The sequence below is a fragment of the Peromyscus californicus genome, unplaced genomic scaffold (genome assembly GCF_007827085.1).
Source record: "Peromyscus californicus insignis strain IS unplaced genomic scaffold, ASM782708v3 Scaffold_17__1_contigs__length_78620276, whole genome shotgun sequence".
NCBI classification, from domain to species: Eukaryota; Metazoa; Chordata; class Mammalia; order Rodentia; family Cricetidae; genus Peromyscus; species Peromyscus californicus.
In genome coordinates, this window is record NW_026294469.1 from 10766625 (window position 1) to 10793349 (window position 26725).

Sequence of the window (26725 nt, forward strand, 5' to 3'; positions counted from 1 at the left end):
GGCAGCCAGATGTCAATCAACATGAAACAAATCGATACAACTTTTGTCTATCAGATAAAATCAAAGATGAAAATGTATGGAAACTGGAAAGGATGCATAGAAATCAATCAGGGGGAAATTCCAAGAATTCTAGACCCCTCAGCCAGCAAAGCAGACTGTTTTCCTTTGGTTTAGATTACTTTGTTGTGTGGATCTGGCTGGTCAAATGACCAGTTAAGAATATTTCATAGGGTGAGTGTTCCGTTGCTCTAATCTCACTAGACAAGGTTCATATTTGTGTAGGTTACTTATTCTCCCTTTGTTGACTAAGTCAATAATCAGAATCAGCAGGTTTGGAGTCAGATTGGCAGGGGATCAGCAGCCTGGCTTGGGAGGAGGGAGTATAAAAGCCCCTCCACCTGAGAGTGGACTTCACAGAGGTCCACTGGTTCCTAGCAGGATGGCTTCCTCTCATCTGATCCTCCTTTGCCTCGCTGCACTGGTATTTATGTCTGAGGCTGGCCCTGCGGTAAGTGATCCTATGGAAGCCTTTGCGGACATGGCGGGTACACCTTAGATAAAGGAGAAGTGGCTTCCTCCAGCTTTGGCAACTAGCTGGTGTTATTAGGACAAGGATGCCCATTAAACTCCAAAGAGACGATCTGGAGTTTAGACCATTGACTCTCCTGTTGCATTGGCGCATTGAGTCTGTAATGCTCAGTATCTTGATGTCCTTAGATAATAAAAATATGAAATAAACAGAAATAAAGATGTAAAAGTCCTGGGCATGTAGTGTAGTGGTGCAGTGTATGCCTAGCATGTGGAGAGCCCTGTGTTCAATCTCCAGCTGTAGAAAAAAAACAAAAAACAAAACAAAAAATGCATCATCAGTGGGGCCACTAATATTGAATTCTCATAAAATATATTTAATATATTTATTATACCTATTGTGTAAGGTTATATTTTGGTTCTTTAGCTAATCAAGATGTATTGTTGATCATTATTTGTTTGGGGAGGGAGCAGCACTCTATTCTGGTATCTGATGGAGTTCTCTAGAAGAGTGAATCAGTACAATTAAATGGGTCAGGAAATATGTGGGTGTTATGTTACAACTAGAGGGAATTACTATAGCAACAGCTGATTAAAATGGTCTCAAGAAAAAGACCATTCTGTCTTTTTGTGCCATGCACCTTTCCAGTGGCTCCGTTCAGATGGAGAGGTGAACAAAGCCACGGCTCTCAAAGGGCCTGTTTTCCCTTTGAAAATTCATTATACATGTCCCCAGTGCACAGCAGTGTGTCTGGAGGCAGAGCTGTTCTTGCTTTGGAAACAATGCTGCCTGTGTTATATTGAATAAAGAAGCACATTAATTGTCAACACTTATGTTATCGTAATGGGATCAGCATGTACTTTTGGGTTTGTTCCAGATTCTAACACCAGAAAGAACAAGCCCTCTTACTCCGATCAATTTCACTGACCTCTCTCTTGTCTTCTCTATGCCCAGGGCACTGGAGAAGCCAAGTGTCCTCTGATGGTCAAAGTCCTGGATGCTGTCCGAGGCAGCCCTGCTGTGGATGTGGCCGTGAAAGTGTTCAAAAAGACTGCTGAGGGAACCTGGGAACCATTTGCCTCTGGGTAAGCTTGCAAAGCGCCCTGCCATGGGATTGGTTCTATCTTTCCATTCACCCTTCTGTTCATTAGAGACTGGCACACACAGCATGCCAGCTGTAGAGCTAAGAGAGATGTCTCAGTGGTCAAGAGCACTTACTGCTCTTGTCGAGGACCCAGGTTTGGCTCCCAGCACCAAAATGGAGCTCACAACCAGCAACTGTAACTCCAGTTTCTGGGGACCCAGCAACCTCTTCTGAGCACCATGCATGTGGTGCTCAGACACACGTGCTGGCAAAACGTTCATACACATACAGTAAAAGGAAACAGTCCTATTAAAACAAAACTGGCAGCCAGAGAATCTGTTAGAAGGTTAAAGGTGTGGGCAGAGACCTTTCTTAAGAAAGCTGCTTTCTTGCTTTGCTTAGCTGAGCATGACCAGGAACCAGAGCACAGTCTAGGACTGAAGGGAGGAAAAGGAGAGTCAGTAATTCCTCCGCTTCAGTAGGAGTCTGCACCCTTACATCACAGCCCACTTGAAGAAGGTGATGAAAAATACAGCCTCTAGGGACTGGAGGGATGCCTCAGTCAATAAAGTGCCTGCTTGGAAGATAGGGTACTTGAACATGAATCCCCACATTGTGTATGAAGTCTGTGCAAGAAGCACATTAATTGTCTGTGTAAGAAGCCCAGCATGGTAGTGCATGCTTATAACCCCAGCCTGGGGACGGGGGCATAGAAACAGGAGGACCCTGGAGTTCCCTGGCCAACCAGCTTCGCTGAATGGGTAGGTCCATGTTCAGTGAGAGACCCTGTCTCAAAAATCAGCATGTAAAATAATTGAGAAAGACATCCAGCTTTGAGTTCAGGTCATGCAAATGTGTACACACACACACACACACACACACATACACCACATAAAAAAATACACACAATCACACAATACACACACACACACACACACACACACACACACACACACACACACACATATATATATATATATATATATATATATATATATATATATATATATATAGAGAGAGAGAGAGAGAGAGAGAGAGAGAGAGAGAGAGAGAGAGAGAGAATTATAGACTCCATGGCCCCAATAAGGCATATGACAAATGCATATAAAACCATACAAGTAATTTCAGGAGTGTTCAGATTCCCTGGCACCCATGGGCGATGCTCAAGCTTTGAGTCCTGGTCTTAGACTCTTAGGAAGGATGTACCGTGTGCTGATTAATTACTGAAAGGAAAGGAATGACGAGCTTGGACTCTCATTGGAGCACTCTCCTGGAGCTTCCTGGCATTATCCAGAATCAGGGTTTTTTAATGTACACTCAGAACAGAGTAGCTCCGTGCAGGGCTAGCAGCCACCATGCTTAGTAAGAAACACTTCAACAGAGAGCTGCAAGGCAAAACCCAGGGGCTGATCAATCTCACAGTCACCCACTAGCATGCCAAAATGACTTCACACCTGTGCTGGCCACTTAACAATGTGTGTGTGTGTGTGTGTGTGTGTGTGTGTGTGTGTGTGTGTGTGTGTGTGTGTTTTAACCACCACAAGAATTCCAAAGAAATTACTAATTAACCTAAACAAACGAACCAAAATAAAAAGCAGCTAAGATGCCCTTAGCACCTAGCAGAAACAACTAAGCCCTATGTCTCCTGGATGAAGTCTTTATATTAAGTTTTAATTGAATACCAAGAACCACTAATGTTCTTCACCAATCATTGGGAAGATCACTTTCTTCAGTGCAGTTTTAACTGAGTTTCTGTTTGTTAATTTCTTCCTCATTATATGAGTGTCAAGCCCAGCATGCAAAGTGGTTAGGGGAGTCTAAGTTGGAACAGAATCAACACCCAAATATCCAAGCTTTCTTGGGACTCTTCTTTCTTGTGCACACCCCAAAAGGGGGGTGGAGAGATGGGGACAGGCGCAATCAGAGTCACTAAAGACAGTTGTCACTTTGTCTGTCTTGGCTGTAATGAAATGAGGAGTCATTTCTGACGTTTCCGTTAGGAGCTGGTGCCTACGTAGAAACGGAAGTCGCTTGGTGTTTCTTGTTGGCAAAGAATTGCCAAGCAGATTAAATTTGTAAAAGGAGAAAGTCAGTCAGGTTCTTCTTTGTTTATTAGGTTTTCTACAACCTCCGGAAGTCACCCTTGTGCCATGGGACACTAGCCCGTCACTCTGCTGCCACTGGGGGACGTCAGAGTTAGAGCTGCTTGTGACATTTTCAGGGGCTGTCATGGACTGTCATCAAGTCATTAACCTTGAATGTAATTGTGTGTGTGTGTGTGTGTGTGTGTGTGTGTGTGTGTGTGTGTGTGTGTGAGTGTGTGTTGTTGGGGATTGATTCCAGGGCTATACCAATGTTAGGAAAGAACTCTACCACTGAGTAGAGCTGTACAGAGTAGAGCTGGACACTGTACAACACTCCGGGCCTTAAGGCTTTTCTTTTCTTTCTTTTAAAAAATCTAATGAACTAATTTTGAGACAGGGTCTCATCTGGTCAAGAACTCACTGTGTAAACCAAATTGCCCTCAAACCTGCAGCAGCCCTCCTGCCTCTACCCCCAGAGAACTAGGATAATAGGAGGGCCCCACATGCCTGGGTTAAGACTTTTAAGGTAAACATTTTACCGTATTTTATTCTCATAAGACAAAACTCTACAATGAGCTGTACGTAAAGTTTCTGGGGATTTCTTGCCATTTTACCACAAACACAAAAATTTTCTCCCTCTTGACTCAGTTGATAGAAAAAAATACACAAATACATACATGTTACACACATGCACACATACATGTCTATCACAACCACATGCATACACACGTCTGTGTGTGGTAGCCCTTCTTTCCCCCTAACTTCCCCTGGACTTCTGTGCCTTCCAGGAAGACCGCTGAATCTGGAGAGCTGCACGGACTCACCACAGATGAGAAGTTCGTGGAAGGGGTGTACAGAGTAGAGCTGGACACCAAATCCTACTGGAAGGCCCTCGGCATTTCCCCGTTCCACGAATACGCAGAGGTGAGTGGACACGCCGAGGTGCTCAGAGTTGTTTTCAGTTTCGGGAAATGCACTTCACTCTTGGGCATGAGAAGAAAGTAGGACCCTTCCCCATCCTACAGCCAGAAAGAAGCAAATCTCCTGAGTTTGTCAAAAACTCATTTGGCGACATTGCCAGAACCTGCTCACACTACTTATGGTCAGTGTGAGTTATGTAAATTCGTTTCTCTGTTGAAGGAATATTAATGTTTGCCTTTGAGGCAGCCTCCAGATACCACCGAGGGCATTTCATAGCCAAAGAGAAGGTTCCCTGTGTTATTTCTCTAAATTCTGGCATTTTCTTTATTCCTGAACACATCGAGTGCCCCAGAGGTTTGGGTAAACAATTCCTGACGATGCACAGAATGAGAATACGTTGAAAATCATAACAGCTGAAGAGCTAAATCTCCAAGCACACACCACACGGCAAAGGGGTTTCTCTATCAAAACTGTTTCATCCTTACGATCAATCTATGGAGGGCTAGCCTTGTCTTGCCCCCATTTTACCAGTGAAGAAGCTGAGGGAAGTTAAGTAACTCATCAGGTTACGCGGCTAGCACGTGTGAGCAGGCGAAGGCCCAGGGACATGCCGTGGAGCCCAGGCTGGAGCTGGGCTCTCTGTTGATTGGTGTGCCTTCCATGCCTCAGCCAACTTCTCTAAGAACCTGAGCTAAAGCAAAACACAAAGCGAACCACGGAAACCACATGAAGAGCCTTTGCTTCACGCTGGGCTCCACCTCCCCTGTCATTTCACACAGGGGACTGTCATGGAAATAGAATCCAGGCCTCTTGGTCAGAACTGGAGATAACGAATTCCATCAAAAATAGCTCTGCATGGGACCTGGTTTGCTGTCTCTTGCTATTATAAGCCCCATGACCTACAAGGCCACATGGGGAGGGAAGGGTTTGCTCCATCTTACAGCTTACGGCCCATCATAAAGGAAAGCCAGGACAGGAGCCTGGAAGTAGGAACTGAGGCAGACACCAAGGGGAATGAATGCTGCTTACTGGCTTACTTAACTACCATTCTTTTACAGCCCAGCTCTTGTGCTCACTGCCCACAGTAGTCTGGGCCCTCCTACATCAGTCCTTAGTAAAAATAAATGCTCCACAGACTTGCCCACAGGCCAATCTGATAGAGGCTACTCCTCAATGAAGGGTCCCTCTTCCCAAGTTACACTACTTGGTGTCAAGTTGACAAAAAAATATCAACCAAGTGTGACAGGGAACCTCTCTGTGGCTTGACCATGGATGAGTCTTTCAGTTCTCGCAGCAGACTCTGTTACCAGACAAACCAGAGGGGCCTGTTGGACTCTTGGGGTTCACAGTTGTCAAGAGTCTGCCATCTACCAAGATGTACTCTAGCTCCTCCTCACTGGGCACCAGCACACTCGTGGAATGGGGCATGTGCAGGGTTAGCTGGGGGACACCTCCTCTGCCCACTGGATTAATTGCCCTTACACCCTTGTCTGCTCCAGTCTCAGCCTGCTGGGATGACTCGTGGGGGTTCACCCATAATAACATCTTACCCCTCTTAGGATACTTGTCTGACACTCTTTTAAAATTCAATCAACAAACATTTTTATTTTGTTTTGGCTTTTTCAAGACAAGGTTTCTTGTAGGCCAGACTGGCCTCAAACTAGCTGTATAGCTGAGAATGACCTTGAACTGCTGGCCTTTCCATCTCTACCTCCCACCTGCTAGGATAACAGGCATGAACCACCACAGCCATGCTACTCTACGCTGGAGCTCTGAACCCAGAGCTTCATGATGCCAGGCAAGCACTCTACCAACTGAGCCACACTGCCAATCCATCACTCAGCAAACATTCCAAAAACCGAAAACCTGCCTCAAGCACTCTGCTAAATGCTAGAGATGTGGAAGTAATACCTTGCATCCGTGCCCTTGGAATAGAAAGGGAGGGACTTGCTGGTGTGGGTCCCTCAGCGGATCCAGAGGTAGCTTGGCACATGGGAGCGGAGACTGTGAGAAGTGGGGTATGAGTGCCCCCTCCTCCAGTGCTGGCAGGCACACAGTGCTTGTGGCCATGGTCTTCTTGGCTGTTCCTCTCCTGATAAATGTCTCCTAAAGAGCTGCAATCTTTTAGTGCTGGCCACTTCCTCCAAGCCAGCATCCCAGAGGATCACATCACACACACCAAGGAAAATTAGGAAATGTTCTTTGACACTGTTAGGTCTCTTTGCTTTGTGGGGTTTTTTTTATGTACATTTGTGCATGTGTGTGTGCAGGCACACATGCGTGTATGAATGTGGACGCTACAGACAACCATCGATGCCATTCTCAGGAACCCTGTCCGCTCCCAACCACACACACAAACTTTGAGAAAGGGTCTCTCATTAACCTGAACAGCCAGTGAGTCCCAGGCTATCTTAACCTTCCCAGTTCTGGGGTTACAGACACCCTGAATTTTTACATAGATTCTGGGGATCAAATTCACGTCTTCATGCTTGCAAGGCAAGAATCTTACTGACTGAGCTCTCTTTCTTGTGGATTTTGTTTTGTTTTGTTTTCTGAAACAGGGATTCTCTGTGTAGCCCTGGCTGTCCTGGAACTCACTCTGTAGACCAGGCTGGCCTCTAATTCACTGATATTCTCCTGCTTCTGCCTCTCAAGTGCTGGGATTAAAGGCATGGGCCCCTACTGCCCGGCACTTGGTGGATTTTTAAAAAATCACATAGTATCCCTTTTTCACTTTTGAGGAAGAAACAAATGATACTGGAACACAATGTGACAGAGAAAAGAAACTTCACAGAGTGGGTGTAGTAGCACACACCTGTACTCTAATGCTGGGAGGCGAAGACAGAGTGATCATGAGTTAGTGGCTAGCTTAGACAAGAGGCTAGGGCTGTTACTGAGGGACAGAAGGCGTGCCTGGCATTCACAAGACTTGATCCATAGCACTATGAATAACAATAAATAAATAAAACGGAGAGTTTAAGATGAATCTCCCTCCCATTTATCTGGATGTTGTTTTTGTGTTAGTGTGTTTTACTCTATCATCCAAGCTTTCTTTGCCCTGCATTCAGGAATAAGAGGTATTTGTTCAAAGTGTGTTCAAAGCTCTATCCGAAACCTGTATACAAAATGAGTAAAATTACACACATCTTCTCTGCCCACCGTTCCTTCCGGATGTGCCTCACCCCCAGCACCTTGGCTGTTACACACTCATGTCTCAGACAGTCTGGTGACTTAGGGTGTGGCTGGTTAATTGCAAAATCCACATTTTGTCCCGACACCTTGCGTGAGCTCCAAAGCTTTCAATGCCATTTCTGCCGATGTCGCCAGCCGCGCGCTGCTTGCGTTGTGGAGAGAAGCCTGTGATGCCCTCCCCCAACACCTCAGCAATGTTCCTTACCTAAAAATATACATCTTCTCTTGTTAGAAAAGGCAAAGGGACAGTGGGAGAGAAATCCCCGGACTTGGAGTCAAGGAGCCTTCCCCTCCTGGTGGGGCTGTCCCTGTAGAACTCAGGTCTGCAGGAGAATGATTCCTGCCAGCATTCTAGGTCTGGAAGTCTGCGGCGGCGGGGGCGACAACCACTGTTCCCCACAGGTCTTTTGTCCGTAGGTATTTCCCTTCTCCCTCCTTTTCTCTGAAACCAAGAAAGTGAACAAAAGCCCTCCAGCTCTCTGTGACTCAGCTTGGAGTGGCCAGGACCACCCAGATTGGTTGTAAACTTGAAGAGAGGCCTCCTGAAATTCTCTAGGAGCTGCACAAGGCTCTGAAGACTTAGGCAGCATATTTGATTTTGTCTAATTATTCATCTCCCTCAAAGTCAGATAACAAAATGAAGATTATCAATTTAGCAATGAACTTCCAGGGAACGCTTTGGCTGTGGCTCCCGCCTCTGAGTTCTGTTTGAAACGTAACTGTCTCTCCTCTCTTCTAGGTGGTTTTCACAGCCAATGACTCTGGCCATCGCCGCTACACCATCGCGGCCCTGCTCAGCCCATACTCCTACAGCACCACTGCCGTCGTCAGCAACCCCCAGGCATAAGTACCCTGCCCAGGAGGACCAGGATCATGCCAAAGCAGTAGCAGCCCATTTGCAGGGAAACAGTGTTCTTGCTCCATAAACTGTGTTAGCAATTCGGAAAGACGTCGTGAAACATTCCTATTAAACCACTTATCATTTCATTCAAACTTTGTTTCTTTTTTATTCCCTCATTTTTTTTTTCTGCTGCCCCTAAAACCCAAATATTATAGAGCCACTAAAGAATTCTAGAAAATCTTTGACCAGAACTTTTTTTCCTTTGGTCTTTTTTGGAGCCTGTCCTGGATCTCACTCTGTAGACCAGGCTGGCCTCGAACTCATGGAGATCCGCCTGGCTCTGCCTCCTGAGTGCTGGGATTAAAAGCGTGCGCCACCTTCCTTTTTTAAGGAAGGAAATATCTTTCTGGCTCATAGTTTAAAGGGATCCTGTCCATCATGGGAAGCTCGTGGTTGCTCATGGCAACTCAAGGCAGACAGATCAGGAAGCAGAGCGGGCCAAGCTTTCAGTGCTTTATAAGCAAAGCACATGCTAGGAATGGTCTGTAGACATTCAAAGCACAGTCTGAAGGTCTGGAGATACACAGACCTGTTTCCTGAGCATGCTCAAAGCCCTGCATTCAATCCCAAGCAATCCAAAGGGCATGGTCTGAAAATAAAATGTTTTATTTTTCTATGACCTTTAGTGAAAGAATTAAACAAACTGTAAAGGACTAGTCCTTCAGGCATTTTTGTTAAGTGCTTCACGCATTTGGGGGCTGTCACAGTTGTAAGAATGATAAGCAGCGCTGGTTACAGGCACTGGTTCACGAGGAAAGGTCACGGCAGCGACTACCCCAGTATCAGTATCAGAGCTTTATTAGGAGGAAGAGAACCAGGCCTGGGGAAGGAGCACGTGCAGAGAAAGAAAAATGGTGGGGAGAAGAGGGAACAGAACAGAGAGAGGATGGGGTCTGAGTCACGGCTCTTTAAGGCACAGGTGGGCTTACAGAGCTACCTCCCGCATGCCCAGATTGTGTAACCATGCTGCGTGTACACAATCACCAGCGCACACTGATGATGTAAGAGGCAAGACCCCTTGTCAAGCTCCTGAACCGAGCATGTGTGGTCATGCAGCTGGAGCTCGGCAGAATCCTAACAACACTTCCTCTTCATAAGAACGGGCCTACAACAGTCGGGCATGATGGAGATGGACTTCAGGGGTCCTACCCTCACTGCTGAACTATTTACCACTGATGGATTCAGGATGGGGGGATCACTGTCTGCAGTTGTGTATCCCCTGATGACCCCACCATGCTCTAACAGACATCAAGCCAAGGTGAATAAATGGGTCACAGAACCAAACAAAATGAGTTTTGGATAAGGGCTGGTAGCAGATTGGGGAGGGTTTGGTGGGGTGGGAGGGAGACAGAGAGGGCAGGGAAGAGAGCATCAGAACACATCATATACATGTATGAAACTGGAGAAAACAAAATTAATCACTAAAACATTTTTAAAGAATGGTAAATTCCAAAGGGACAAATTTGTAGCAACTCAGCCTGTAGTGGAATTTACTCTGCCCATGACCTTGGGCTATAGGGCCAAGGAGGTGGTGCTTCCTGCTGTTGTATGTGACCTCTTAAAAAAGAAGGGAGAGGGGTCACATGGGTCCTTTTTTTTTTTTTTTTCTTTTTTATCCTGGCATGATCAGACATCTGATGGCCTGGGAATTGAACCCAGGTCCTCTAGAACATCAGGAAGTACTCTTAACCACTGAGCCACCTCTCTCTTCTCTTTCTTCCTCCCCCCCCCCCCCCCTTATCCTGGTGTTTAGCCTGGCTACCTCAGTCAGTACAGCATGAGACTCTTAATCTCAGGATTGTGGGTTCGTGCCCTGTGTTGGGCACCAGAAAATGTGATAAATCCACAGGAGTCTGGTTAAGGAGTATTAGAGAAATGTATTAGAGTAAATTGAGGAAATACACTCACAAATACAGAATGGAGTAGACAGCTGAAGTCATCCTCTGATCTGACTGGGAGTGAGTCCACCTAGTTTGACCATACCGGGAAGCAGGCAGTGGGGAGGAAGGTCTCATGACCCTTCTCCCTTACCTTTTAAGATGTCACATACAATGGCAAGAAGCATCGCCTCCTTGAGGTCCTATAGCCCAAGGTCATGGGCTGAGCAAATACCACTACATCAGCCCCTCTAATCTACTTCAGACCGGTTCTACCTGGGAATCAGGTAAGAAACAGAATCCAGCTCTCAGGAGACAGAGGCGGAGGCAGGAGGACATCTGTGAGTTTGAGGCCAGTCTGGTCTACAAAGTGAGTTCCAGGCTGGCCAGAACAACATAGTGAGACCCTATCTAACAACAACTTAGTCTATCCCAGACCCATGTTTAGCTGAAATCTCTCTCCCTCCCTCCCTCTCCCTCCCCCCTCTCTCTCATACACACACACAAACATACACACTCACCAAGGGATGAACACAATAATATAGGCAAACAAACAAACAAGAAATCACAACCATATATGTCATCAAAGAGAAGAAGTTCAATTTTAGCCACAGAATTTAATGTAATCATACCAGTTTTAAAACTCTAAAGTTGACAGTGTATGCACACAAATAACCAAGGGGTGAAGGCATCTCTTGAAAAGAATAACCATAAATATTCAAGTCCTACCTGCAACCTATGATAGCACCTGTCAAACAAGAAAACCGAGGGTATTTTTGCCTCAAGCTGTATTTTATCCACCGGAACTTGTAGCAGAGGCAGAATTATGTCCCCCAAACCTTCATTTCACAGGCAATTCCTTCCTTTACTTCACAGTTCACAGACCACGCACCTCCCTAAGCTCCATTAGTTTTCCTTCCTGCCTTTCAAAATGGAAATAAGCTTAGAATCAATTCCATTTCCCTAGCTCTCCATTCTCTCTGGGTTGGAGCTGCCCCAGTTAATTTTAAGCCAAAACCGATGGTAATTCATCTTGGGCAAACCCAAGTAAATATTTAAGGTCCATTCCAGAACCTCTGTGAGCAAGGAGATGGGTTGCATACGGGCTTCCCTCAGTAAATCCTAGGGATGTGCACCTTGTCCCAGTTCAGCAGTTCACCACTTGCTGTTGCTGCCACTTATTCACTCCCAGGAAGCCAGAGATTATAGACACAGGTACAGGGTATGAGGGGAGGGAAGGCCAAGGCTGAGGCTACAAGGTGAACCCAGAACCGCTGTCCGCATGAGAACTTGTGCTGAGTAGAAGGACAACACTGTTCACCGGTTTCCTCAACAAAGCGCATTTGGAGAGCACATTAGATGTGTTTCCCAATTCCCGGAAAATAACACCTACCACATGGGAAGTAATAAAGGTTTTAGCATCATGGAGTAGCATCCCTTCCAAACACGTGGAATGAATTAATGAATGAACCAACACATGAATGAATGAAAAAATGAGTTCCAGGTGGGCAAATCTGAGTCTTCCACCTCCTGTGACTGACCAGTTGGGTTTTCTCTCCAACACACAGCTGGGAGACTTGGTACCATGAAAAAATGAGAAATCTGCTACCTCTTCTGGGGAAGCTGTTTTATGAACCAGGGCCAGTTTCTACATTCCTGGACTGACTTCAAGAACTTAAAATATGTGTAGGAACTGTCTATGAGAACTGTCCTTCTGACTAGGGCCAGGACAAAATAGTAGGCACTTCTTTCAAAACGACAACAAAAGGCCACGGAAAGGTTTTGAACCAGGGCCTTCAAAGCACGGTCCTTCTGCCACCCCAAGCTTAACTAAATAGAGAAGCACCAGAGATGAGGACCCACAGAGTGGGATCTGGACACTACTGGGGCCAGAGCTCCACTGAGGTCATTGAAACCTGCCCAGGGGGTAGGGAGTTCAACAGAAGGATTCAGATGTAATTGCTATAGAAAAAGGGAAAAGAAGGAGCAGGGGGTGGAGAGACAGATCAGCAGGTAAAGTCCTTGCCATGTAAGCATGAGGACCTGAGATTGGATGCCAAGAATCCACATAAAAAGCTGGGTGTGGTGGTGTAGGCCTGTAATCCTGGTGTTAGGGCGGTAATGCCAGGAGCTCATTGGCTAACTAGTCTTGTCAAATCAGTGAGCTCCAGCTTCATGGAGAGACCCTGTTTCAAAAAATAAGGGGGCTAGCGAGAGCAGAAGACACTCATCATGGACCTCTGACATGTGTACACATATGAAGACATACACATGCATACACCATACACACATACACAGGGGTGGGGGCTAGGTGAGTGGAAGAAAGGCAGGAAGATGCAAGACAGGCCAGCTGGAAGGAGAGCCAGTCAACATTGTCATAAAAGTGTTTTCAATCCCATAGCGGCAAATTAGAAAAACGTATTCTGACCTCCTGGGGACTAAGGACCTTACAAAGATGGGCAAATTGCTAATCCTTAGAAGCTACAAGGATCTACTAAGTAAGTAAATAGCAAAACGCAGCCATGAAAGAAAGTAGTGAAGGGCCAAGGACTTGAGATGGAGATTGACAATATTCACAGCAAGGTGGTGCTTTGGTGATTAGAACCTGGGGCATGGCCTCTTCAGGCAAGAAGCCTGGAGAGCTTTGTTAGGAAAGTTTTAAAATCCAGAGCACTGGGGAAGCTGGTGAAGGTAAGGAGGGTGGTGACTGGTCAGGGCTGTCTGAAGTTCAGCCTGTGGCCAAGGGGCTGGATCAGGGGCAGAAAGCCTGGCACGACTGCCCAGCGGAGAGACAGCAATTCTATTTATATTGAGCAGGCATGGGGAAGGCCGGAGGATTGTGAGTTCTAGTCCAGCCTGGGCTACATAACAAGACAGAGAAGGGAAGGAAGGAAGGAAGGAAGGAAGGAAGGAAGGAAGGAAGGAAGGAAGAAAGGAAGGAAGGAAAGAAGGAAGGGGAGGGAGGGAGGGAGGGAGAGAGGGAAGATGGAAGGAAGAAGATTTTCTATCTCTGTTTCTTATCTAATAGAAGTAAAAGAAGTGAATTGAAGGGCTTGAATGTGTCCTTCCTGGTTCCATGATTCCTGTTCAATTTGTTCCTCAGTGGGATTCGTAATTATAATGCTTTATAGCTTCAGGGCATAGAGTGAAATTACATCCACTTCCAGTAATGACTTCTAAAAGAATTTTTTAGATAAGTAGCTACTAAAAACTCATTATTAACAAATAATTACTTGATTATTTCCTCCCGTTTTTCCTAATAGTCCTTTGGATAGCTTTTATTACTTATAAAAATTCTCTATATAGGCAATGCCATATTCTTTTTTTCTTAGAAGCAGTGAGACCCTTCACACTATACAATCAGTGTGTGCACACTCGTGGGTGGGTAAAATCTTTATAAATTGTTGAATTTCTTTGGACTTAAAATCTAAAGTTATAAACTGTGTTATAAAGTATTATCCTCTGAGCCAAACTGCCACCAACTTCTTGAGGTCAGCTCTTGAGAGTCCATCAAGACAGAACTGTTAACATTTTCTCCTAGGAGGGTGAGCAGGTCATGGAACCCTCAACCTGAGTATCCGGCTGTTCTTTCCAGCCATTGTATGCAAGGCTGCCTTAATTGTCCATAGCTAGTATATAAGCTGGGAAAAACTAGGGGTAAGAGGCTCCATCTAAGGGGTGACACCATCCACATGTGGTGGAGACTTTGCAGTGTGGCTGCTTTGGGGTGTCACTCATGCTCCTGCTCAGTAACTCATCCCCCCTGCTAAGTACATAACCCTAATAAACTCATTGGCTCCCAGGGTGAACTGAGGCAGAATGTACTTTGGTTTGTGATTAGCATCTTTAGAGGAGGGAGGGGATGTTGTTCACATCTTCCCCAGAAAAAAATTCCTGTGACACATTGGCTTCTAGAAATGATTTTGTAGGCTGATAAGTCCTGGGACGTATGGACTTCTACAAATTCTCAACAGTCCTTCAATGGTTTCCCTTCTCTGGTTCCTTTTGAATAAGCAGGAGTGCCTAGCAGCGAGTCTCCCCTCTCCTCTGCCCGGGACCCTCTTGGAACTGCAAAATGAATCTACTCTCACTCCCAAGCCCGCTCTCACTTCTGAAGAGATGTGAGAATCAAAAGAGGAGTTAAATGGAAAGAGTTTAGGATGTTCCTGAGTATAATAAATGAAATAATAGTCTCTTCAGTAACCATTTTGTAAGCTGGCCCTGTGAGCCTACAAAATATTCAAAAGACATTAAAATAAGAAAATCAGAGAGGCCAGGTGTGAGAGAGATTACCATAAAAATAACTCATAAACATTTTGTCTCAGCCTCTTCACAATAATGTGTGTGCACGCATGTGGGTGTGTGCATATGTGCGTGTGTGTATATGTGTGTATGTGTGCATGCGTGCAATGTTTGAGCAATGGTACTGACATGACATGGTTAAGATGTGAAATGTTCTTTCCCCTTCTTCTTACATGGCCCTTTTGCGTTAGCTGGCAGTGAGGTAACTGTATTGCACCTGTTAGTTGCCACATTTCTTCTACGACTACTATACATGTTGATCGTGGGCCTTTGCCAGTTTTACTAATTGTTTGTGTAATTATGCAAAACCTCTGTCAACATCTCTGACAATCAAAGAACACCAGGCCAAATATTTCCCAAACATAACCCAGGGCCATTGGCATAGAAGAAAGGCTATTTATCATAAAGCCAGAAGCGACTTGAGACAAATCTAGTTCTCATTGGGAATGTCAGGCCTGTTCCCAGTGTTGGCTTATTTAATCATCCCCAGGACCCTCCAGAAGCTCACTAAACCAAGAACCGCCCAACTTGAAAAGCTTACTGTTTGCTAGCTAATGACAGGTGATCCCCAAATTCAAACCTTTGTCAATCATGGATGAGTCTTCCCAGAAAGCCTTCCCAAGAGTTTACTACCATCCATCAAGGTCTAGTGCAGAAGAACAGTCATTTCAACTACCCTTTCAGAGTTCATGTTTACGGCTGGGAAGCCGTCTACCAATGGAAGAGTCACCCCAACAGTGAGGTTCAGAAACACATGAGCAAGTGCGGCCTAGTGGATGGCATGTGCTCCTCAGGTCTACCCACTCTTATCAGCTTTACATTCAGAAGATGGATGTTCCTTGAGGGTCATATTGGCTGCAACTCCTTCAAGAGCCTCTAGAACACAAGATGAAACACTGAAGATTAAACTAATTAGATTAATTAACATACTTCAAGGACATCAAAATATAATTTAAGACTGTCTGAAGGCTGGGCGTGTTGGTACATTCCTGTCATCTGGTATCTGGTACGTGCTTACTGAACTCTAGTCCTCTGGAAGGGCAGTGTGTGCCCCTGACTGGGTCATCTCCCCAGTCAGATCCCAGCCCTTGGGTGGTGGATGCAGGAGGATAGGGTGTTCTAGGCTATTCTGGCAACACAGTGAGTTCAAGGCCAGCCTGGGATGTGTGAGACCTTGCAGGTAGAGGTCAGAGGACAACTCCAAATATTGATCCCTGCCTTCTACCTTGTTTAAGTCAGGGTCCTTTTTGTTGTTTACTGTTGCAAACATCAGGCCAGCTGTCCCACAAGCCTCCAGGAATTCTGTCTCCATCTCCCATCTCACCACGGGATTTGACATGTGTTACCAAGTCTGGCATCACATGTGTTCTGGGGACAAACTCAGATCCTCACATCTGTGGGGAAAACACTTTGACCCACTCGTTCATCTCAACCCCGACTAATTCTTGATACTATGGTTTACCAGGTGTATGGATGAGTATTAAATCATAGTGTGGTTGGGGGAGTTATGATGAGCACCAAGTGAGGGTGTTTAAGCTTGAGCTCCATATCTTTAGAGTGCACCCTTAATATCAACTAAGTCATCAATAATGCATCCAAAATTGGGATGGGGGAGTGGAGGGGGGGGAAATCCCCAGGACATCCTGAGAGAAAACAATGACATCTCCACACAAAGTCTTTAGAACATTATATTTCATAAAAGACAATGATAAAAAAAGTACAAACATTTCCATGAGAAGCAAAACAAGACAAAAAAAAGATTGCAAGGAATCACTAGCATTTACGTCAATGCACTTACATAGAAGCATTTTATATTGTAATAAATAATCTTAAGTACACTTCCACCTCCTGAAAAACAACACTGTGACAGTTTGCTTCTCAATTGACAATTTGCAAACCCAAGGCAAGAAATCTAGAGTGCTGTTTGTCTGACAGGTATATAAAGGAACAGGACAAGGTCCAATACAATGACACAGAATCTGCTTCGGCTCTCAGAGTCTCCAAAGGGAGACTATTGTATTGGCTATGCTTCCGTTTTGTTTTAAGATGGTTATAGGGAATGTAAGCTTTTAATAGATAATTCTGTACTTAAATTTTATAAATAAGGTTTTCTTAGTGAATACCTTTTCATAAAATACAAACAGCAATTTAATTTTTAATTAATTTTTGATTAACTTTGTATGTGTGTGCACCTGTGTGTGTGTGTGTGTGTGTGTGTGTGTGTGTGTGTGTGTGTGTGTACATGTGCATGTGTACACATATGGAAGTCAGAGGACAACTTGCAGGGGTAGGTTCTCTTCTCCTACACTGTGGGTCCCAGGGAGGAAACTCAGGCTACCAGGCTTGGGGCAGGCACCTTTACTCTCTGAGCCAGCTCAAAGGTCTACAGCAGAAAATGTATTTATAAAAAGGAAAAAAAAGTCACTTCATTCAAACCCTAGTTTTGGCAAAGAATTTAACGACTTCTTCACTGAGAACCAGAAAGAATGTTACAATGAATGCACATACTTTCTCCCTTTCTTTGATAAACAGCCCATCAGTCATGATTTCTTTCTCTAGTTCAAAGGCATCATATGATTTCCCCAGGGCCATGAGGACCTCCCAGCATCTCTGTGTCCACACTGGATTTGAGACTAAGACAACTGACAGATGAGTTATCAGATGGCAGCTTCCTTATTTCAGAGAAGTTTCAACTTTCTGATTTGACTTGTTTAGGGAACAAAACAAAACTTTTAAACAGCCACAGTTAGCAAGGCAGCCAGCCCATGGGGAATAGAAACCTAGTGAAAACCACCGGGGTAGATGTGATTGTATCAGACTGTCTGCTTCCGCTAATATGTAAGGAAGAGATTTATTGTCAGGTGACCATGGTAACTGGGCAAAACTGTCATCCGTGGGAACTTATATAGGTCACTGCTCATAACTGAAAATAATTCTGGGCCTGAATTTAAAAAGCAAAATAGAAAACAAAGTGGTGAGGTGGTTCTCATAGGCTGGCTCACCTGATTCAACACCAAAACAGAACAAAAACACTTACATCCAATTCCTGAAGCCATATTAATACCAGATGTAATCCAAGAGAGTAAGGCAGATTACCTGGGGTCCTGAATTTTCCTGAAACAGTGAACTGTGTATCAATTCAAAACGGTATCCCAACGTCCACATTATAAAATGTGTTTCCTCAGTAAGATTCAGCACGGTGTCAATTTCCCCAGCACTGGGAGGAGGGAGCAGCTCTGGGTCACCTGCCTGTATCCCTGTCTCACAAGCCCTCAGCAACAGTAATACTATAATCTGCTGTCATTCTGTCAAATTAAATACTGCATTAGCCACAGAAAAATAAATGGATAACATACAAATATCTTCATCGGCAGAAGTTCTGATTTTTCACTATTTTGAGTAACAAAAAAGTTAAAAGGTAAATATTTTAGAACCACTTCTAAGAATAAACATGGAAAGACTGGTGTCATGACAGACAGGGTAAGGATTTTAATTTCTGTATGATTTGGCTTGTGGCCATTAGCATTACCAAAACTATGACAGAAGATCACAACTGCAAGCCAAGATCTTAACACTAGATAGAAAAGGGGAGCAGAGTCTCCCACACCCAGAATTCCCTCCCTCCTCACTCTTGGGGAAGGTTCACTTTACAGGTAGACGGTGTTCTGCTGTGGGATGTTCTGTATGGCAAATGTGTTGCTGATTGATCAATAAATAAAACACTGATTGGCCATTGGCTAGGCAGGAAGTATAGGCAGGACAAGGAGGAGAATAAAGCTGGGAAGTGGAAGGCTGAGTCAGAGAGACACTGCCAGCCGCTATGATGACAAACAGCATGTGAAGATGCTGGTAAGCCACGAGCCACGTGGCAAGGTATAGATTTATAGAAATGGATTAATTTAAGCTGTAAGAACAGTTAGCAAGAAGCCTGCCACGGCCATACAGTTTGTAACCAATATAAGTCTCTGTGTTTACTTGGTTGGGTCTGAGCGGCTGTGGGACTGGCGGGTGATAGAGATTTGTCCTGACTGTGGGCCAGGCAGGAAAACTCTAGCTACAGTGTTCTGTTTTAAATTTATGAAAGTATGGGAGATAAGATCTTACATAGAATATGTGATCCTTTTCAAGAATCTTTATAATGGATCATTTTCAAAGTAAGAATACTGTTTGGGCTTTGTCGTTTTGTCATGGAAAACCTCATCCAAATTGAGGATGAGTGAACTTGGCAGTAGGTAGTGAGACATATTTCAGAAGTTACAGTATCCACACATTCAATGAACCGATTTTAAGGTAAGTCTAGAGGCCCTTGGTTCAATCCCCAGTGCCACAGAAAGGGGGGGGGGGGCGGCATTAAATTACACTTTTGATGAGAAAATTTTAATAACACTGGAGATTTCTTGAAAGTGGAAAAAAATAGTTTCAATGACTGGCTGATATGAAAGGGGAACTGTGTGCGTTTGAGAATTAAAGTTGAAGTTATTTTTAATCTAAGCATTTATCTTCATAAAAATAGAGTATCTAATTTCTCATCTAATAGTAGAATTCATCTGTAGAAGCACAACTGGGTTTTCCCTAAGTTCATTCTTAAAAAAAGTTTTTAAAAGAAGATACTCTCTTTTGTTCTTCTTAACTGGAAATAATAATGCTGTTCATTATGAAACTGAAAAAAAAAATACAGTATATAAAGACAACCTTGGGAACTTTTTTTTTTTTTTGAGGCACAAGATCCCTGACACTTACATCGGAGGTACATAGAGACATTTAACGTGAAGAGGTCCTGTACAGCATGTCACTTCACAACTTTGAAGGTTTTCTTGGTAATACTCATGCAGTGCGCATAAACAGTATGGCTGTTGACTTGGCAAAATCTGATGAGATTGCAAGCAAGGAAAAACAGAACAAAACAAAACCAAACCAGGTAATTCTGGCAGGAAGAAAAGCTGTGCGCATCTTTCCCTCTTTCCTTCCGTGCCCTCAGAGGGCTGGGCCTGCGTCCACAGGAGGCTGAAGGTCTAAAGCTGAACACCAGCAGAACAGTTACTGTATCCATCGCTGGCACTTCCTTCATGCCATACAAGGCTGAACCTTTGTTTCGAGACATAGATTTACATAATTTTCCCCATGCAAATAAAAAATGTCTATAAAAGTCCAATGAAGGCATAACCAATCACATGCAAAATTGTGACATCTTATTTTTCAACAATTTGAACACATTTAATTTACATCACATATGTACAAAATATGTTTTGAACAGAAATAAAAGCATTCTCTTGAATTAAATTATAGATTTCAGTATAAAAAAATCTTCTCTTTGTAGGGAGCTCTCTTCACTTCCAGTCCCAAGCAATGGGTTCAGGTCTCTACAATGCTTGCCATGGAGGATGCCCCAAAGCAGGGAGGAGAGTGGGGGAGTGTGATGGTATGGAGTCCCACGCTGTAAACATTAAGGACTGCTGGCTCTTTTCACAGACTGGGACATTGAGACATGTCAATCTCTAACCTCCATGCAGAGTACACTCCAAGCCAAGTTCACAATCCAGCACTGTGGTCTACCCCACCATGAGAGACTTCTTTTAATAGTCTTCAATTGGAGCTAACTCTGGCATGAGGTTTACAGATATATTCGTATACAACCTATCAACCAGTATTTTGGGCGTGTATAATAAATTGTTCAATCCATCGATGTACTGACGCTCCTTAGAATACCTTAGTAATTTATACCTAAAGAAAAAGCAGTAAACTAGGTAAGAATATAAACATATATTGTCTACATTTATCTGTCTGTATCTCTCTATATACACAACACACACACACACACACACACACACACACACACACACACACACACACACACACCCCAGCAATCCAGAAACATTTGCTAAAGAGACCTTTGATCATGGAAGTAACTTCCTTCTATTTATCTTCTTTAAACATGCAGTATATTAGTTTTGAAGCCCGGAAGTCTCGAGATGACCATTAAACTTACCGCCCTAAGAACTGTACTTCTCCCCGATGGTGATGAGGGATAGATGTGTATTTTCCCAAGTCCCCCTCGGGCCGGGTTACATTATACCCAGCATAGTGAACTCTGCAAGGCAATATAAAATGGACTGAATGAATTTCAGAACAAAAAGGGAGAACAAAAACAAATTTAAGAACTCCAAACTTTCCAGCCCAAAGTCTCCTTTCTTAGAAGAGGCAGATGTGATTTACAAACTATACAGAATTTAGAAACCCAATTACTAAAGCAACTTGTGCCTCACCGTACCTGTTCCAAAGGTCATCGTCCTCTCCTCCCCAGCCCCAGAAGGCATTGGGAAAGCCGTTGATCTTCCTAAACTGCTCCACGGTCAGGCCACTCACCCCACCGAAGAACTCCTTATACGGAAGACTGCAAAAGAGATCACGACCCAGTGGTCCACATCAGTCAGGACAGCCGGCCACTCAGAAAGTCAGCTCCACCTCTCATAAAGCTTTGACACACACACTTCTAGTTTCACAAAAACAAGCCGATTTAGAGGGGGGAAATTATTCTGGAAAATGTGACCAGAGAAATGAAACATTCTCACAGAACAGCAAAGCAAGTACTAAATGTAAACAAAAACATGCATGGCAACTGAAATTTAATAGTACTTTTGTTTTATGACTCAAAGCCCAGGGTTCAAAAAGTGCATATTATTCTCACACCAAAAAATGTGTTTAAACATGCTAGTAACTCTCAATGGAATGCTAGATCTTGCTAAGCTAAAAGCATTTTAAAATATTAACTGATTTTATTTATAAGCATATTATTTGTTACATGGAACAGAATAAATATAAATCAGGAAGAAATACATGTTTAATTTTGAAATGAAATGCTATTTGTAAAATTACTCTATCACTTTGAATTAAACTCACAAAATACTCGTAGATATTTAATATATAATTTTAAAACATTTTCCACACGTTTATTATGGGGGGTGCCATGCTGCCCCTGGAGAGGGTCAGGTTTTCTTGTAGGAGCCCTGGAGGAGGACAACTTGTAGGAGTCGGCTTTCTCTCCTACTACGTGGGTCCCAGAGGTCAAACTCAGATCATCGGGCTTGCCACAAGCGCTTTTGCCTGCTCAGCCCTCTCGCCAGCTCCAAACACAGTTATTTTTAATGGGCTAGTCTTCAGAGGAAAAAATACCCCTTCTTTTTAATTTAGGTTTTAGTTTCCCTACTTTCTCTAGCTCAAATACCAAGGAGTTGGTCAAACTCTGAAACATTTTGAATGTTTATTACATTTGTTTATTTGTGTATGTGCCTGTGGAGGGGGCGCTATCAGAGGAAACTTTTTGGGAGTTGCATTCCGGGCAGAAGGATGCTCACAGTGACAGCCATGCTCAGCATCCTCCTGCCCACCACCATCCCTCTGCTGCCATCCTCTACTTACAACTTTGTGACTTCTTAAGAAGCTTCCACCTACATCTAAACCTCTGGACGGCTCCAAAGAATTGGCTGTGACTTATGCCCCAGGAATTGCTGGTTTTGAAGAAGCTTCATGCTCACTCCCACAACGGCGGGGCTAATTTACATTCCCACCAGCAATGTCCACCTTCTCTTTCCCCGACACCCTCACCAGCACTTGTTGCTACTTTTTAAAATATGTGTGCAAAAATACGTGGGTTTTTAGTCAGCCATAAAAGAAAAAAAAGTGCACTGTTTAGAGCGTGGTTCCTAACCTTCCTAATGCTGCGACCCTTCAATACAGTTTCTCATGTTATGGTGACCCACACCATAAGATTATTTTCATTGCTACTTCGTAACTAATTTTGCTACTGTTATGAGTAGTAACGTAAAACTCTGAGATGCAGGGTATCTGATATTTGATCCCCAAAGGGGTTGCAACCCACAGGCTGAGAACCAGTGGTTCGGAGGAAAATGGATGCACTAGACACCATTATATTAAGCAAAGTAGGTCCAACTCAGAAAGACAAACATTACACAGTTTCTCTCACCTGCAGAACCCTAGCCCTTGTGGAGATACACAAGAGCATATCTATGTGGGAGCATGACTCTCTTGGGGAAGGAATGAGAAAATCAGGAGGGGGAGGATGACGGAAGGAAGGAAGGAGAACAGAGTCCTCAGTGTGATGCACTTATACAAGAACATCTCCGTGTCACTGTGTGCGTGCAATGGATATGCCAATCAAAATTGCCCTTAAAAAAGGCAGATATCTGGTTACATGCGGTGGCACTATCCATGGTAAGGCATAACTAAGAAGTTCCTGTCTGAGTCATCTGCCTGTGTTTTGCCCAAACCTTCTGTCAATACTGGATCATTAACTTTGACTGGACCGCTTCAGATTGTATACTTAGAGTAGCAATTACTTATGCAATGAAGGTATTTCTAGGGTGCTGGGGAGATGACTCACTAGACAAAGTGCTTGCCATGTAAGCATGAGGAACTGAGTTTGAATCCCCAGCACCCACATAAAAAGCTGGGCCGGTGGTCCCAGCTCTGGGGATGAGACATGTCCCCAAGGCTTGCTGACCATCCAGTTAAACCACTTGGTAAACTCCAGGTTCAAAAATAAGATGGGGCCAGGCGGTGGTGGCGCACGCCTTTAATCCCAGCACTCGGGAGGCAGAGCCAGGCGGATCTCTGTGAGTTCGAGTCCAACCTGGTCTACAGAGCGAGATCCAGGAAAGGCACAAAGTTACACAGAAGAAACCTTGTTTTGAAAAACCAAAAAAATAAAAATAAAAATAAATAAGATGGAAAAAAACTGAGGAAGATACAGGACAGCAAGCTCTGGCCTTCAGATACATACACACGTGCACTATACCTGCCTACACACACACACACACACACACACACACACACACACACACACACACACACACACACACGGGGAGGGGGACATTTGCTTCATATAATTACAGAACAGGTGGTCTGCAGAAGGCAGGTCTGGACGCTGGACCATCCCTGAGGAGCCAGTACAGGTCAAACAGCTAGGACACAGTGAGCTAGGATTAGGGTATGTGATCCCAGCAAGCAGCCCCATAGATGGTCTCAATTGTCCAAGGAAAAGAAAAGCCACCTTGAGAGGACCCCGAGACTAAGCAAGCCCTGAGGGGTAAGAACCCACTTTTAAATCTATGTGCTTACTGAGGCAGAGCCAGGCGGATCTCTGTGAGTTCGAGGCCAGCCTGGGCTACCAAGTGAGTCCCAGGAAAGGCGCAAAGCTACACAGAGAAACCCTGTCTCGAAAAAAAAACAAAAAAAAAAAAAAAATCTATGTGCTTACTATAGGAGCCAGGTTCTTTCCCACCGCGCCACATTCAACCTCTGTGGGATCGCAAATGGACAAACAAGTCCTTGTCCTGGCTCCCGAGCACATGCTGGAATGGGGGATGATATCCCTCAGGGTCCTGAGCAGTCTCAGCGCGAGTCCCAGTGTGCTACAAGCACACTGTACAGCATCAAGAGTGGAGTGCTACTCACATGTACATGTACTTGTCCAGCTTCGCTGCAAAGTGACGCGGCATCTCTCCACATCCGTAATAGTTCCGGTCATTCTCAGGCAGATGATCCACATCGTGGAAGATCACACAGTCCCAGGCGTTGTCTTTCATGGCCTCTTTGAAACCCACATTAAAGAGCATCGCACGATTGAACGGTTGTGTGCCGGTCTCCACAGAGCAGAGAAAATCAGAAATGTACTCAGACTTGGTCATGTGATATTTTCCATCACTTCTTAATTTGTCGTATCATGGTCAAGTAATAATTATATCTTGGTAATGAAATAAACAAGTCAGAAGCATATGTCAGGCTTTCCAAACATGGCCAGGCACCACTTACTAATGGAGGGTTCATTCTGAGGTGTCATTGAGTGACCAACACTGTACAGACATTACAAAGTCATACACAAATTATGGCTTCTCTATCACGGGGCGATACACCCTGGGGAGAGCCATTACACATGTACAATGCCGCTGACTGATGATGCCGTCACAGGGCACGGGGCTGCAGACTGTTTAAATTTACTTAGGATGTATTTTGATGACAAAGAAGAAAACCGGATAGCTGTTACTATCCACTCTACTGGTACACTGCAAATATATGAACATATCAACTTGTATTTCTGCTTTTCTTCAAATATGCCAGCTCACAGATTATATCTGACCAAAAAATAAAGATAAAATTAAAAAATTACACCAAAGAACACATAAAAACAACTTTAAGAAAGTCCTTTCTACTGTTGCTTTCTACGGTATTAAAAATGAAGACCGAGGTGGTGCTCCGAAGCTAGGTGGCTCGGCATTCAAGAGCCCCGTCTGCTCTTACAGAGGCACCAAGTGTGTTCCCAGCACCCGCGTCATGCAGTTCACAACCATCTGTGACTCCAGCTCCAAGGAGTCTGATGTCTCTGACCTCCTCGGGACCTGCATTCAATTGCACACACCCACTTAACGTAATAAAAATAAACTATTTTTATTAAGATAGGAGGGAGAGGGTGTGGCTCAGTGATAAGAATGCTTGCCTAGCATGCTTGGAATCCTGGGTTTGCTCCCTGACCTGGGGGATGGGGAAAAGATGAAGGCAGGAAACTGAAGGCGACTCACAAGCAGACCATTCTCTACATAGTAAAGATGGGCATCCTCTTGAAAGGACAGATGTACTCTGAAGGACTTTGAAGCCTTGATGTTTACAGTCCACCGAGAGCATTTTCGACAACACACACCCAGCTTCCTTCCTACTGTGGACATCCTACATTACAGTGCACTGCAACAGTTTCTTTTTTTACCCTCTGTTCCTGCTTATCGTAAGACAAGAACACATTAACGGACACAACAGAGGAACTTATTACATAAAATCCAAGTTCCTCTACTGCAACCACCTTCCTTTATTCATCATGATGATACAAGTCGGCTGCAAACAGCAGAGCTTGCTTCGGCATCTAAGGAAGATGAAAGACATTTACAAATGCCTTAGCAAATTTTACAAAACCATTCCCCAACAAGAGGATTTTGGCAGGAGTGAAGAAACCACTCAGTGCAGCCGCCATCAGAGAGTGGCCTTGGGAGAGACATCACTCAGTGTGGGGGTGCAGGTTCCGCACAAACCCAAGGTCACAGAAAGCACACTGCTTTTATAAGGAAAGGAAGGGAAATTACAACATTGTTATTGGCACATTAGTATCGGCTTTGATAAACTGTTTTTTCTAAGGTCTTAAAATCTGATTCTATTAAATGTGGACACAATACTTAGAGGTTTATTCAGAGGAATCTAACCCATCCTCATCAGCCAATAGCACACTGCTGCAACTCTTCGGCATGTTTATTCTGGCGTCCCTGTCCACACCTGGATGCTATCTCTTGCTTGGTTAACTTTAGACATTTTCTAGACTTCCTACTCTGGAAGCAGAGGGGTTAAACCATATCGCTGCCTTTCCCTCCCACCTCCCAATATGGTTGCCTTGGATTTTTGGTTAAATTAATGAGGTGTACATTATTAGCACTGTGTACATATTTCTTCAGTGCTGAGTGAATTGATTTTTTTTCTTTGTGGAAGAGATGAACTAGTTTTCTGTATAACTAGAAAGGACAGTCCATATAAGCCACACCTTTAGTAACTGATGTAATTACAGACATTTCAAATCCTCTCTCAGTTCCTTGTCTCCTCAGCTCAATCCCCACTGTCCTCTTGGGCCAGCCATGTGGCTCTCATCCAGCCTGCTGCTTCACGCTCTTGGTCACCCCTGTCTTTTATGTGGCTTACTTAATTTGCTGAGGTATGTCTTTCAGAAGGTTCTATTAAAAGCACGCGCATGTGTGCTTTCTTGTGTGCGTGCGTGCGTGCATGTGT

The 26725-nt window shown here is 44.2% G+C and overlaps 2 protein-coding genes across 2 annotated transcripts in view; one reads left to right on the top strand and one right to left on the bottom strand.

Annotated features, from left to right (window-relative positions):
* The first annotated feature begins 410 nt into the window (after positions 1-410).
* On the top strand, positions 411-8797 carry Ttr (transthyretin). Its single transcript, XM_052741421.1, has 4 exons — positions 411-508; positions 1484-1614; positions 4486-4621; positions 8550-8797. The coding sequence occupies exons 1-4, from the start codon at positions 440-442 to the stop codon at positions 8655-8657; spliced, it is 444 nt and encodes a 147-aa protein (XP_052597381.1). The 5' UTR covers positions 411-439; the 3' UTR covers positions 8658-8797.
* A 7768-nt stretch (positions 8798-16565) lies between these two features.
* B4galt6 (beta-1,4-galactosyltransferase 6) overlaps positions 16566-26725 on the bottom strand; it is a 67521-nt gene continuing 57361 nt past the window's right edge. Inside the window, exons 6-9 of the mRNA XM_052741605.1 lie at positions 24362-24549; positions 21159-21281; positions 20877-20978; positions 16566-20611 (exon numbers count right to left, since the gene is read on the bottom strand). Of these exons, the coding sequence (XP_052597565.1) occupies positions 20464-20611; positions 20877-20978; positions 21159-21281; positions 24362-24549 (561 nt within the window). The 3' untranslated portion in view covers positions 16566-20463. The remainder of the gene's footprint in view (positions 20612-20876; positions 20979-21158; positions 21282-24361; positions 24550-26725) is intronic.

Bases quoted from the DNA above. Each gene is read 5' to 3' on its own strand.
- Ttr (XM_052741421.1), top strand. From the start codon at position 440: ATGGCTTCCTCTCATCTGATCCTCCTTTGCCTCGCTGCACTGGTATTT. The intron at 1,615-4,485 runs GTAAGCTTGCAA...TGTGCCTTCCAG, and splicing joins TGGGAACCATTTGCCTCTGG to GAAGACCGCTGAATCTGGAG. The intron at 4,622-8,549 runs GTGAGTGGACAC...CCTCTCTTCTAG, and splicing joins CGTTCCACGAATACGCAGAG to GTGGTTTTCACAGCCAATGA.